The sequence below is a fragment of the Microcebus murinus genome, chromosome 3, assembly GCF_040939455.1.
Source record: "Microcebus murinus isolate Inina chromosome 3, M.murinus_Inina_mat1.0, whole genome shotgun sequence".
Lineage (NCBI taxonomy): Eukaryota > Metazoa > Chordata > Mammalia > Primates > Cheirogaleidae > Microcebus > Microcebus murinus.
The window spans coordinates 113137728-113151643 of record NC_134106.1 but is presented as its reverse complement, the minus strand read 5'-3'; the positions used below and the strand labels follow the sequence as shown (position 1 = coordinate 113151643).

At 39.5% G+C, this 13916-nt stretch overlaps 1 protein-coding gene across 1 annotated transcript in view; it reads right to left on the bottom strand.

The window, feature by feature from the left end:
* KLB (klotho beta) overlaps nucleotides 1–3575 on the bottom strand; it is a 35306-nt gene extending 31731 nt beyond the window's left edge. The window contains exon 1 of the mRNA XM_020282209.2: nucleotides 2798–3575. Coding sequence (XP_020137798.2) covers nucleotides 2798–3541 — 744 coding nt within the window. The 5' untranslated portion in view covers nucleotides 3542–3575. The remainder of the gene's footprint in view (nucleotides 1–2797) is intronic.
* Nucleotides 3576–13916: the final 10341 nt, after the last annotated feature.

Sequence of the window (13916 nt, the reverse complement as noted above, 5' to 3'; positions counted from 1 at the left end):
GAATTCAGTTTGTATTAGGCTTATTTAGCTCAATAAATGCTTTTGGACTAAAAACTAATCCTAAAGAATGCTTCTTCTAGGTCACAAGGGGGCACAATAAGGAAGAAATACTTCATTGCCACATAAAATATCAAATTAATCTTTTGTACGTCACGGTGTGGACAGCGAGGGAACAAATGGGAAACACGAGTTCAGCTCAGGCTACCAAACCATTGCAAGATTTCTCTCTAGTGCTATAAGTCACTGGGTTATGCAGCATATTTCACTTTCTGACTGATTTCAAGGGACCTTTCACACCATTTATTTAGGCTGGTGATTTAGAAATTTTAAGGAGATAAAATAAATTATTTGGAAAACACAATAGTTTGAAAGCCAATGCCTCAACTCAAAATAAAATATATCTCACTATCAGAAAGTGCTAATTGTATGTTAAAGGCAGAGCTTATCTCAAATTAGAGGAAAATGAAAAACATCTGAAAATACAGCATTTTACCAGCTAAGTTTGGAAGCAATTATCTATTTGTTAGGCAAAACTTTTTACTGTTTATTTTCATCAGATGGCCAATCTTTAAGGCTTTAAATTAATCACTAAAACATATTTTTCATGAAAATTCTAATTGTTGACACTTTTCCAGGCAACAAAACTCTTCAACAATTTAGAATATTTTTCTTTATACAAAGGTTACATAAACATATACATGTATATGTTTGCATAGAAAACTTTTGAAGAAATGTATACGGAACTCTTAACATTAGTGTCCTTGGGTTGGGATTGTCAGGCAGAGAGGGAGAGAGGGATTTAACTTTTCACTTTATGTCCTTTGGTACAATCTGATATTTTTAAATCTGCATGAGCATGGATTGTTTTAATAATTAAAATAACTAGATAAAAAGAATACTTTTCTAACTTTTGTATGTATAATCTTAATAGCTATTAAATAGCTGTAAGTTTTCTCTCCTTTAAGGTCTTATTTTACCAAATTACAGTCTGCACATATTAATAATATATTCTGGGCTGGTATGTTCTGGGCCGGGAGCGGTGGCTCATGCCTGTAACCCTAGCACTCTGCTCGAGGTCAGGAGTTTGAAACCAGCCTGAGCAAGAGCGAGACCCTGTCTCTACTATAAATAGAAAGAAATTAATTGGCCAACTAATATATATAGAAAAAATTAGCTGGGCGTGGTGGTGCATGCCTGTAGACCCAGCTACTCGGGAGGCTGAGGCAGGAGGATCCCTTGAGCCCAGGAGATTGAGGTTGCTGTGAGCTAGGCTGATGCCACGGCACTCACTCTAGCCTAGGCAACAAAGCGAGACTCTGTCTCAAAAATAAAAATAATAATATGTTCTGTATACAACTATACTCATAAATTTGCAAATGATCTTCAAATTATAATGCAATCTGTTTACTGCAAGGGCAATGTGACTGAAATCATAGTACCAGGTTACATATACAATGCACATGTATAATACCAGAAAGTTCAAAAAGAAAAGAAGGGTTAGCAGATATTTTTGTATGTACAAATTTAGATATGGGATAGTTTTTTGTTCCTGTACCTTTTTTCTATTGTTGTATAATTAACTTTTGCTTATTAAAAATTACTTCCCCTAGCACATTATACAATTATATTGATAAAATGTTTTCATTTTAAAAATGTAACAGAGTAATTAATTTTTCCCAAGTGTACTATTTGACTCAAAAGGTTAAATCTGATTGTAGACATTAGCCTCAATGTGAGGCTAAATCTCTTGAAAATTCCTGAAAGATTATTCTTTTTAAAATATTCTTAATAAAGACAATTCACAGTAAGTACATTGTCATTTATAAATCCCATGTTCACAACAGCTGCATTTTCCTCTGTAACCTTGGGCAAGTTATCTAATCTAAGCCTGTTTCTTCATCTTTAAAATGAGAGTTATAATAGAACTAGTTCTTAGGCTGTTCTGAGGATCAAATGCGACGATGTGTGTATTATAAAATGTTTAATGTAGTCTGTGGGACATGATAAGTATTCGATAAATATTAGCTATTATTTTGCTTGCATTTTAAATATTTTAATAATTTTGACATTTCTCAACATAATATCTACCTTTTGAAACAAAGTGCTTTAAAACTCCTTTAGTAGACCATATTCTTCCCAGTTTTTAAATACTAGTTTAATTTTAACTCCCAGAACAACTAATCTCATCTTTTCTGCTGTGTAACACAAATAAAATCAAATGCAAAGTATATTTATTTTAATTTCTGTCATTTATAGGAACGAATTAGCTAACACTGTTTAGCTCCCTCGGCCAAGAGCGACTAAGAGCAGCTGCCCGGAGGAGGAATGCAGGCTGGGCCGCGCCCGCGACGGCAGCCCGCCGCCGCCGGAAAACGGTCCCAGCGATTGAACTTGCAAAGCGCTGGTTTTCCGCACGATGAAAATAAACTCGCATCCTCACACGATAATGTATAAATGTATTAAGACTTAAAAATAGCCTCAAAGTGCAACTTTTGAGGAAACTAATCGGACTAATACATTGATAATACCCTAGACAAATGAAACACACACGGCCGCAACCTAGAACGCGGCGGGTCCGAAGGCAGTGAGCCACCTCGCGGGAGGGAGCTGCTCGCTCTACCACCTTCCCTCCTCGCTGCCGCACTTGGCGAGCCTCACAAAACAATAACAACAAAAACACTAAGCATGGAGCTCGAGGCCAGATCCTGCGGATTAGCCAAGCTGGCGGGCGGCGTCAGTCAGGAGAGCTACCTCACAGGCGCAGCTTCCCGTCCCGCGCCGGCCGGGCGGCCCGTACCTTGAGGAGGTTGTGTCCCGCGGCGTAGACGGCGGCCGCGCCGGCCGCCTCCCCGGGCGCGTGCGCGCCGGTGCCGTAGCCGTGCCAGGCCACCAGGTACGGGTTGTGGATGGTGAGCCAGTACTTGACGCGGTCCCCGAAGGCGCGGAAGCAGAAGGTGGCGTAGTCGTTGAAGAGGCCCACGAGCGAGGCGTTGCGCCAGCCGCCGTAGCGCCGCTGCAGCGCGAGCGGCAGGTCCCAGTGGAAGAGCGTGGCGACCGGCTGCACGCCGCGCCGCGCCAGCGCGTCCAGCAGCGCGTTGTAGAAGCGCACCCCGCGCGCGTTGGCGGCGCGCGCCTCGCCGTCGGGGAACAGCCGCGGCCAGGAGATGGAGAAGTGGTAGAAAGAAACGCCGAGGAAGTCCAGGGCGGACAGGTCTTTCTCCAGAAAGGCGTAGCTGTCGCTGTCGCTGCCGCCGCCCGCGCCGCCGCCGCTGCCGAGGCGTGTGCGCGCGAAGCGGTCCCAGATGGAGGGCCCCCGCCCGTCGCCCTCCGCGCCCCCTTCCACTTGGAAGGCCCCAGTCCCCGCGCCCCAGAGGAAGTCCTTGGGGAAGGTGCCATAGAGAAACAGCTGGCTCTCGTTCACCGGGCCGGACCCGGGGGCTTTGGACCACACGGCCCTTCCGTCGCCAGAGAGCCCGGCGACGGCTCGCAGCACCACGAGCGCCGCCAGCACGACGGACCCGCGCGGCCCTCGGCGGGACATGGTCCCCGCAGCGCGCGGCCCTCACCGGCGCGGAGGAGAGGCCGCCGCGCCTGCCCGCGCCCGCCCGCGCCGGCCTGACGAGGTCGCAGCCTCCGTCAATGATTAGCCTGCGCCCTGGCCGGGCGTCGCGGAGCGCCCGAGTTGGGGGCGGTGGCCTGCCGCCGTCCCCGCGCTCTCCTGCGCTCTCGTCCTGGGAAGTAGTAGATGAAAATGCATCAGGGACAATAGTTTGCATGTGTGCCTAAAACATACGTGAACAGCAAATAAAAAGGACATATTTTTTGAGTGGCCTTTCATATTGACCCATATTTTTTCTGAATGTTTTGAACATTATTGAATAAGGTATATACCTTTTCTATTTTGGGTTTTTGTTGTTGTTGTTTTTTTTTTTTTTTTTGAGACAGAGTCTCACTTTGTTGCCCAGGCTAGAGTGAGTGCCGTGGCATTAGCCTGACTCACAGCAACCTTAATCTCCGGGACTCAGCGATCCTACTGCCTCAGCCTCCCGAGTAGCTGGGACTACAGGCATGCACCACCATGCCCGGCTAATTTTTTGTATATATATTTTTAGTTGGTCAATTAATTTATTTCTATTTTTTTTGGTAGAGAAGGGGTCTCGCTCAAGCTGGTTTCGAACTCCTGACCTTGAGCAATCTGCCCGCCTCGGCTTCCCAAAGTGCTAGGATTACAGGCGTGAGCCACCACGCCCGGCTTATTTTGGGGGTTTTTGAGCAGTAATTTTATCTCACATTTCAGGAAAAACAATCTTATATACAAGCAAATATAGCATTCCTACATACCAATAATAAGGAATTAGAAAACATAATAAGACATACTTTCACAAGAATTATAACACATCTAAGAAACTTAATAAGTGTCACCTATTTTTAAAAAATTATAAAAAAAGTATTGATAGATTTGGAGAAAGACCTGAATGAAGAAATATAGCACTTTCTAGATGGAAACACTTAATTGAACATTTAATTTATAAATTTAATGCATTTTAACCCAAATCCTATAATCCCAAATTTTAGTTCAACAAAATTATTGTGAAAGTTTATTTGAATAATATATAGTCAATAATGATTAACAGAAAGAAAGAAAAATATGAAAAAGAAAATAGTGAAGGCATAGACTACATTCAGATATTGAAACAAACAAACAAAAACAACAATTTAAATAGCATGATTCTGGAATAAGAATAAACAGAAAGAGCCAGCACGGTGGCTCACGCCTGTAATCCTAGCACTCTGGGAGGCCGAGGCAGGCGGATTGCTCAAGGTCAGGAGTTCAAAACCAGCCTGAGCAAGAGCGAGACCATCTCTACTAAAAATAGAAAGAAATTAATTGGCCAACTAAAAATATATAGAAAATATTAGCTGGGCATGGTGGCACATGCTTGTAGTCCCAGCTACTCCGGAGGCTGAGGCAGGAGGATCGCTTGAGCCCAGGAGTTTGAGGTTGCTGTGAGCTAGGCTGACACCAGGGCACTCTAGCGGGGGCAACAGAGTGAGACACTGTCTCAAAAAGAATAAACAGAAAGAAATATACAGAATCTATAGCCTTCAAATAACTTATACAAATTTAATATTTAAAGTATATATTAATGAGAGGATGAGTGGTTAAGAGTTTGGCCTCTGGAGTTAGACTGCCTGAGTTTAAATATAGCTGTGTGACTTGGGATAAGTTATCTAAGCTTTCTCTACCTCGGTTTTCTTTCTTTCTTTCTTTTCTTTTCTTTCTTTCTTCTTTTCTTTCCTCCCTCTCTCCTTCCTTCCTTCCTTCCTTCCTTCCTTCCTTCCTTCCTTCCTTCCTTCCTTCCTTCCTTCCTTCCTTCCTTCCTTCCTTCCTTCCTTCCTTCCTTCCTTCCTTCCTTCCTTCCTTCCTTCCTTTCTTTTGAGATAGGGTCCCACTCTATTGCTCAGGCTAGAGTACAGTGGTGCCATTATACCTCACCGCAACCTCAAACTCCTGGGCTCAAGTGATCCTCCTGCCTCAGCCTCCTGAGTAGCTGGGACAATAGGAGAAGCCATCGCATCTGGCCCAGTTTTCTATTATTTTAGAGGCAGGGTCTTGCTATGTTGCTCAGGCTGGTCTTAAACTCCTGACATCAAGCAATTGTCCTGCCTTGGCCTCCCAAAGTCCTAGGATTAAACACATGAGCCATTGCACCCAGCCCTCAGTAAGTAAGAGGGCCACTGCACCTCAGCCCTCTTAAGTAAGAAAAGACATAATAATAATATGTACTTCATAGATTATTGTGAGGATTAGTTAATTCATATAAGGCACTTAGAAAAGAGGCTGACACATAGTAAGTGCCCAATAACCATTACTCTTATTTTATTGTGAAAGGGAATTGACATGAGGATTTAGTACAAAGGAACTTTGTCCTGGCTCCTGCCTACATTTTTAGTTTCATTTCTCATCAGTTGACTACATGCAGCACCCTTCTCTTCAGCTATAACAAACAACTTTTAATAAATTGTACACATCCTGCTCACTCATATCCCCGTGACTTGGTATGTGTGTTCTCTGCACAAGATGTGTTTCTACCTTGATGGAGCTCATGGTTATCTGCTTTTAAACCCAGCCACTTCCTCTGGAAGAGGCACCTTTCTGACTGCCTTGTTTGATTGGATTAGATGGATCTCCTCTGTGTTCCCATGGCAGCTCATGTTTTCTCTATTATGATATTTATTACACAGTAAAACACCCAAATATTTATCCACACAGTAAAACACACAATAAATGTATCTGTATCCTCTGTTTGACTGTAAGCATGTTCTTTCTCTCGATCTCTCCCTCTCTCTCTTACTCTCTCCTCTGTTTCTATTTTAAAAAACAAAACAGGGACCATGACTATTTGGTTCCCTATGGACTATCTGTGGTCCAGCACAGCACTTGACATACAGTAGTTACTAAAATATATGTTGAATAAATGAATGTACCAGTAGTATCGTACGTATGCCTCTATCACTGCATCTATCACGTAATCCTGGAGTTGTCTCCTCCACTAGAAGGCAAAACTATCTCGTAACCAAATTTTTATCATTGTTTATCAGAGTAAACGCTTAATAATTGCCTACTCAATAAATGGAGTTGGTACAATTAATTCATTATTTATGAAAATAAAATGTGAAATGTAATAATTTATCCTGACAAATATATTTAATTCAAAAATATATAGCTATAGAAATGGTTAAGATGGTAAATTTTATATTATATGTATTTTACCACAATTTAAAAAATATATAGCCACAGAAAACTAGAAGACAATAGAAGCGTGAATTAATAATTTAATTAATTTTAAAATCACATAAATAAATATTAAAATATATAAATATATAGATTATATGATTATATTTACACATGATATAAAATAATTTAACTATAATTAAAATATATAAAAACATTTCAGAATTGAAATGTAAATAATAAACTTGGAAAATGTTAGAGCAAATCGAGAAAGCAAATGGCCAAAGTAAGGCTAATGGCCATAAGTAATTCATGCAAATCAGCAAGAAAACCACAAATCTCTAACAGATACATGGCCAAAAACCATGAATTAAAAAATGTACAGGTTGGGCATGGTGGCTCATGCCTATAATCCTAGCACTCTGAGAGGCAAAGGTGGGAGGATTGCTTGAGCTTAGTAGTTCGAAACCAGTCTGAGCAAGAGCAAGATCCTATCTCTATTAAAATAGAAAAAATTAGCTGGGTAACTAAAATAGAAAAAATTAGTCTGGCATTGTGGCACATGCCTGTAGTCCCAGCTACTTGGGAGGCCGAGGCAAGAGAATAGCTTGAGTCCAGGAGTTTGAAGTTGCTATGAGCTGCAATGACACCACTGCACGCTACCTGGGATGACAAGAGTGAGACTCTGTCTCAAATTTTAAAAAGTACAAAAGGGGAAATGCAACATATAGCTAATGAAAAAATTTAAATCACCAATAATTAAAAACATATAAAAACAACTATAATATATTCTCTTATAAAATTAGCATAAATAAAAATAAGCAATGAAAACCTGTACTGATGAGATTGTAAGACATTGCTGATTGGAGTGTAAATTTATACATTATTCATGGAAAGCAATTTTCCAATATATCATGAACCTCCATGTATCTTCCTTCTCAGACCAAAGTAGAATAAAACTAGAAATCAATTCCAAGAGGAACTCTCAAAACTACACAAATACATGGAAATTAAACAACTTGCTGCTGAATGATCCTTGGGTTATTGACAAAATCAAGACGGAAATAAACAATTTTCGAATTGAATGACAAAGGCGACACAAGCTTCCAAAATCTGTGGGATACAGAAAAAGCAGTGCTAAGGGGAAAGTTTATACCTTAAAATGCTTCCATCAAAAATACAGAAAGATTGAAAATTAACAACCTAATGTCACACCTCAAGGAATTAGAAAAACCAAATCCAAAGCTAACAGAAAAAAAAGAAGTAACAGGCCGGGCGCGGTGGCTCACACCTGTAATCCTAGCACTCTGGGAGGCCGAGGCAGGCGGATTTCTTGAGGTCAGGAGTTCGAAACCAGCCTAGCTAGACCCCGTCTCTACTATAAATAGAAAGAAATTAATTGGCCAACTAATATATATAGAAAAAATTAGCCGGGCATGGTGGCGCATGCCTGTAGTCCCAGCTACTCAGGAGACTGAGGCAGCAGGATTGCTTGAGCCCATGAGTTTGAAGTTGCTGTGAGCTAGGCTGATGCCACGGCACTCACCCTACCCTAGCCTGGGCAACAAAGCAAGACTCTGTCTCAAAAAAAAAAAAAAAAAAAAAAAAAAAAGAAGCGACAGAGCTCAGAGCAAAACTAAATGAAATGGAAATTTAAAAAAATACAAAGAATCAATGAAATAAAAAGTTGGTTCTTTGAAAAGGTAAACAAAATTGATAGACCACTAGCTAGATTAACCAGAAATAGAAAAGAAAGGACTCAGATAAGCTCAATCAGAAATGAAAAAGAAGACATTATAACTGATACCACAGAAATACAAAATATCGTCCATGACTACTATGACAACCTCTACACACACAAACTAGAAAACCTAGAGGAAATGGATAAATTCTTGGAAACATACAGCCTCCCAAGCCTGAATCAGAAAGAACTAGAAATCCCAAACAGACCAATAATGAGTAGCAAGATTGAAACAGTAATAAAAAATCTCCCAGCAACAACAAAAAATAGCCCAGGCCAGATGGATTCATAGCCAAGTTCTACTAGGCCTACAGAGAACTGGCACCCATTCTACTGAAACTGTTTCATAACATTGAGAACTAATTCATTCTATGAAGCTGGTATCACCTTGATACCTAAGCCAGGAAAGGATACAATAAAAAAGGAAAACTACAGACCAATATCACTTATGAACACAGATGTAAAAATCTTCAACAAAATACTAATAAACTGAATTCAACAGCACATCCAAAAAATAATCCATCATGATCAAGTGGGTTTCATCCTGGGAACGCAAGAATGGTTCAATATATGCAAATCAATAAATGGGAGTCACCAATATATCATGAATTTAAAATTTTTTCATATATATATATATGTTTTTTTTAGACAAAGTCTCATTTTGTCGCCAGGGCTAGAGTGCCGTGGCATCAGCCTAGCTCACAGCAATATCAAACTCCTGGGCTCAAGCGATCCTCCTGCCTCAGCCTCCAGAGTAGCTGGACTACAGGCATGCACCACCATGCCTGGCTAATTTTTTCTATATATTTTTAGTTGGCTAATTAATTTCTTTCTATTTATAGTAGAGACAGGATCTCGCTCTCGCTCAGGCTGGTTTTGAACTCCTGACCTTGAGCGATCCTCCTGCCTTGGCCTCCCAGAGTGCTAGGATTACAGGCATGAGCCACCACGCCTGGCTTTTTCATATCTTTTGATCCAAGAATTTCAGAAATTTGTCATAATGAATTGATTCTAAATATATAAAATGTTCCAGCCGGGCGCGGTGGCTCACGCCTGTAATCCTAGCACTTTGGGAGGCCGAGGCGGGCGGATTGCTCAAGGTCAGGAGTTCGAAACCAGCCTGAGCGAGACCCCGTCTCTACCAAAAATAGAAAGAAATTAATTGACCAACTAAAAATATGTATACAAAAAATTAGCCGGGCATGGTGGTGCATGCCTGTAGTCCCAGCTACTCGGGAGGCTGAGGCAGTAGGATCGCTGAGCCCAGGAGATTGAGGTTGCTGTGAGCCAGGCTGACGCCATGGCACTCACTCTAGCCTGGGCAACAAAGTGAGACTCTGTCTCAAAAAAAAAAAAAAAAAAAAAAAAAAAAAAAAAAAAATGTTCCATGTACAAATATTTTTATAGCAGCATTATTTAACAGAAGAAAATTGGAAATAAGGATCCATCCATAGGAGAATAACTACCTAAAGCATGAAATAGCTTTTTATGAAAAGCTATTTGGGCCGGGCGCTGTGGCTCACGCCTGTAATCCTAGCTCTTGGGAGGCCGAGGCGGGCGGATTGCTCAAGGTCAGGAGTTCAAAACCAGCCTGAGCAAGAGCGAGACCCCGTCTCTACTATAAATAGAAAGAAATTAATTGGCCAACTGATATATATATAAAAAAAAAAATTAGCTGGGCATGGTGGCGCATGCCTGTAGTCCCAGCTACTCGGGAGGCTGAGGCAGGAGGATCACTCGTGCCCAGGAGTTTGAGGTTGCTGTGAGCTAGGCTGACGCCACGGCACTCACTCTAGCCTGGGCAACAAAGCGAGACTCTGTCTCAAAAAAAAAAAAAAAAAAAAAAAAAGAAAAGCTATTTGATGAAATGTTATAGAGTCATTAACATTTTCTGAGAATATGTAGTAACATTAAAATGCTTAAGATAAAAAAGCATTGAGATGATAACTTGAATAATCAGTATGATCATAAAGATATGATAAGAGCAACAATGAACACAAGAATTGTAAGAACATACCCACACTATATGGTGAACTATGGGTTAGAGTTATTTTCTTCTTTTGTATATTTAATTTTAATTTTTTACTTTTAATAACAAAAATGAACATAGAAAGAAAACAGTCAATATTAGACATAAAAGTTTATTGATGAAAAACAGTTCCTTTCTACTGAGATCAGGGCCAAAGCAAGGATGTCTCTTCTGATCACTTCTACTCAACATCATACTAGAAGTCCTAGCTGATACAATAAGACAAGAAAAGGAAATAAAACATACAGACTGAGAAGCAACAAAGAAACTATGTTTGTTCATAGATGACAATGATTGTCTATGTAGAAACTCCCAAATTAGTCAACAAAAAACCTTGGTACTAATGAGCAACTATAGCAAGATACAAGGTTCATATACAAAAGTCAATTGCTTTCAAAAGATACAAGGTTCATATACAAAAGTCAATTGCTTTCTTATATACCAGCAAGGAACAATTGGAATTTGAAATTGAAAAAACAATACCATTTACATTGGCCTGTTGTTATTTATTTATTATTATTATCCCCCTATGAATGGATCTTAAAAAAATAAATACTTAGGTATAAATTTAACAAAATATGTACAAGATCTCTAAGAGGAGAACTAGAAAACTTTGATGAAGGAAATCAAAGAAGATCCAAATAAATCAAGAGATCTTCCAGGCAGATGGATAGGAAACTATATATCAAGATGACAGTTCTCTGCAACTTGATCTATAGATTCAATATACTCTCAATAAAGATCTCAGCCAGTTACTTTGTGGATGTCAACAAACTGACCCCTAAAGTTTGTGTGGGGAGGCAAAAGGCCCAGAATAGACAACACAATATTGAAAGACTGACACTACCCAACTTTAAGACTTAATATAAAGCTACAGTAATCAAAACAGTATGATATTAGTCGAAGAATAGACACACAGATCAATGGGACAGAACAGAAAGGTCAGAAATAAAGCCACACAAACATAGTCAAATTTTTTGATCTTTGACAAATGAGCAAAGGCAATTCAACAAATGGTGCTGGAAAAACTGGACATTCACATGCAAAAACATGAATCTAGACACAGACTTTATCCCTTTCACAAAAGCTAACTCAAAGTGTATCATAGAGCTAAATGTAAAATGCACAACTATAAAACTTCTAGAAGATAATAAAGGAGAAAATCTAGGTGGCCTTGGGATTGGTGATGACTTCTTAGATATAAGACTCAAAGCATGGTTTGTAAAAGAAAAAAACTGAGCTGGGTGCAGTGGCTCACACCTGTAATTCTAGCACTCTGGGAAGCCCAGGCAGGAGGATTGCTCAAGGTCAGGAGTTTGAGACCAGCCTGAGCAAGAGCAAGACCTTGCCTCTACTAAAAACAGAAAGAAATTAGCTGGACACCTAAAACATATATATATAGAAAAAATTAGCCAGGCATGGTGGCACATGCCTGCAGCCCCAGCTACTCAGAAGGCTGAGGCAGAAGAATTGCTTGAGCCCAAGAGTTTGAGGTTGCTGTGAGCTAGGCTGACACCATGACACTCTAGCCTGGGCAACAGAGCAAGACTCTGTCTCAAAAAAATAAAAGAAAAGAAATAAGAAAATAATTGATAAGTTGAATTTCATTAAAATAAAAAAAAAATCTGTTTTTGCAATTCCACTTCTAGGTTTATACCCCAAAGAATTAAAAGCAGGGACTCTAACAGATATTTGTACACTCAAGTTCATAGCAGCATTATTCATAATAGCCAAAAGTAGAAATAACTCAAAAAATGTCCATTGACTAATGATTGGATAAACAAAATGTGATATACACATAATGAAATATTTTTTCTTTCTTTTTTTTTCAAAAGGTAATCTTGGCTTCAGAACAAAGATAAATTATTCAGCCTTAAAAAGGAATGAAATTCTGACACATGCTACAACATGCATCAACCTTGCAGACGTTATGCTAAGTGAAGTTGGCCAGACACAAAAGAACAAATAATGTGTGGTTCCACTCATATGAGATACTTAGAGTAGTCAAATTCATAAAGACAGAAAATAGAATGGTGGTTGTCAGGAACTGAGGGGAAGAGGAAATGGCGAGTTGAGTTATCGTTTAATGGGTACAGAGTTTCAATTAGGAAATATGAAAATGTTCTGGACATGGGTGGGGGTGATGGGTGCATAGCAATGTGAATGTACTTAATGAACTGAACTGTACACCTAAAAATAACTACATGGTAACTTATGTCTTGTATATTTTACCACAATAAAAAATTATTTTTGAAAAAAGTGAATGAGAATAACCCATATAAAGAAATCTTTATGGTGATGATGATGTAGTACTGTGGCTTACAGAATTCTCAAATATTTATAAAAATTGATTATAAATTTATGAAATATTTATTTGAATTTAGTGTACCAGGATAGGGCCTTCATTTCTTCTAAACAATTATCAAATATTTATTGAATATTTTACTACATCATAGGCTGCAATGAACTGAAATGTTTGTCTCCCCCCAAATTCATATATTGAAATCCTAACCCCCAATGTGATAGTATAGTATTAGGAAGTAGGGACTTTGGGAGGTGATTAGGTCATGCGGATGAAGCATTTATGAATGGAATTAGTACCCTTATAACAGGGACCCCAGAAAGCTCTCCCATTCCCTTTCTGCCATGTGAGAATACAACAAAATGACACAGTTTGCAAACTGGAGGAAGTATGATATTACTTCCTCCGACCTGAACCCGACCATGCTGGCATCCTGATCTTGGACTTCCAGCCTCCAGAGCTGTGAGAAACAAACTTCTGTTGTTCATAAGCACCCAGTCTATGGCACTTTGTCATAGCAGCCCAAACTGACTAAGACAAGGGACCCTGCTAGGTCCCTGCCCTCTAAGAATTTACAGTTTAATCACATGGGAAAAATAACAAAAAACCATAAAATGTCTAAGAATACAAAATAGTATCTCCCAGGTACCAAGTGAGTAGGGCAGACATACACATTCTAGGAATTCTCTATTCAAAGCACCATGTCTTAGGGTTTTGTATAATGACAGCTGGAAGGACCTTAGAAATGATCTAGTTCTTTTTTTCTATTTTCTTAAAAAAATTTTTTTAATGAACACATAATAGTTGTACATATGTATGGAGTATATTCTGATATATACATACAATGTGTTTTAATCAAATCAGGGTAATTGACATATTTATCATCTCAAACATTTATCATTTCTTTGTGTTAGAAACATTCAAAATCCTCCCTTCTAGCTATTTGAAATTATACAATAGATTATTATTATTTTTTTTTTTGGAGACAGAGTCTCACTCTGTTGTCCAGGCTAGAGTAAGTCCGTGGCATCAGCCTAGCTCACAGCAACCTCAAACTCCTGGGCTCAAGCGATCCTCCTGCCTCAGCCTCCCGAGTAGCTCGGACTAC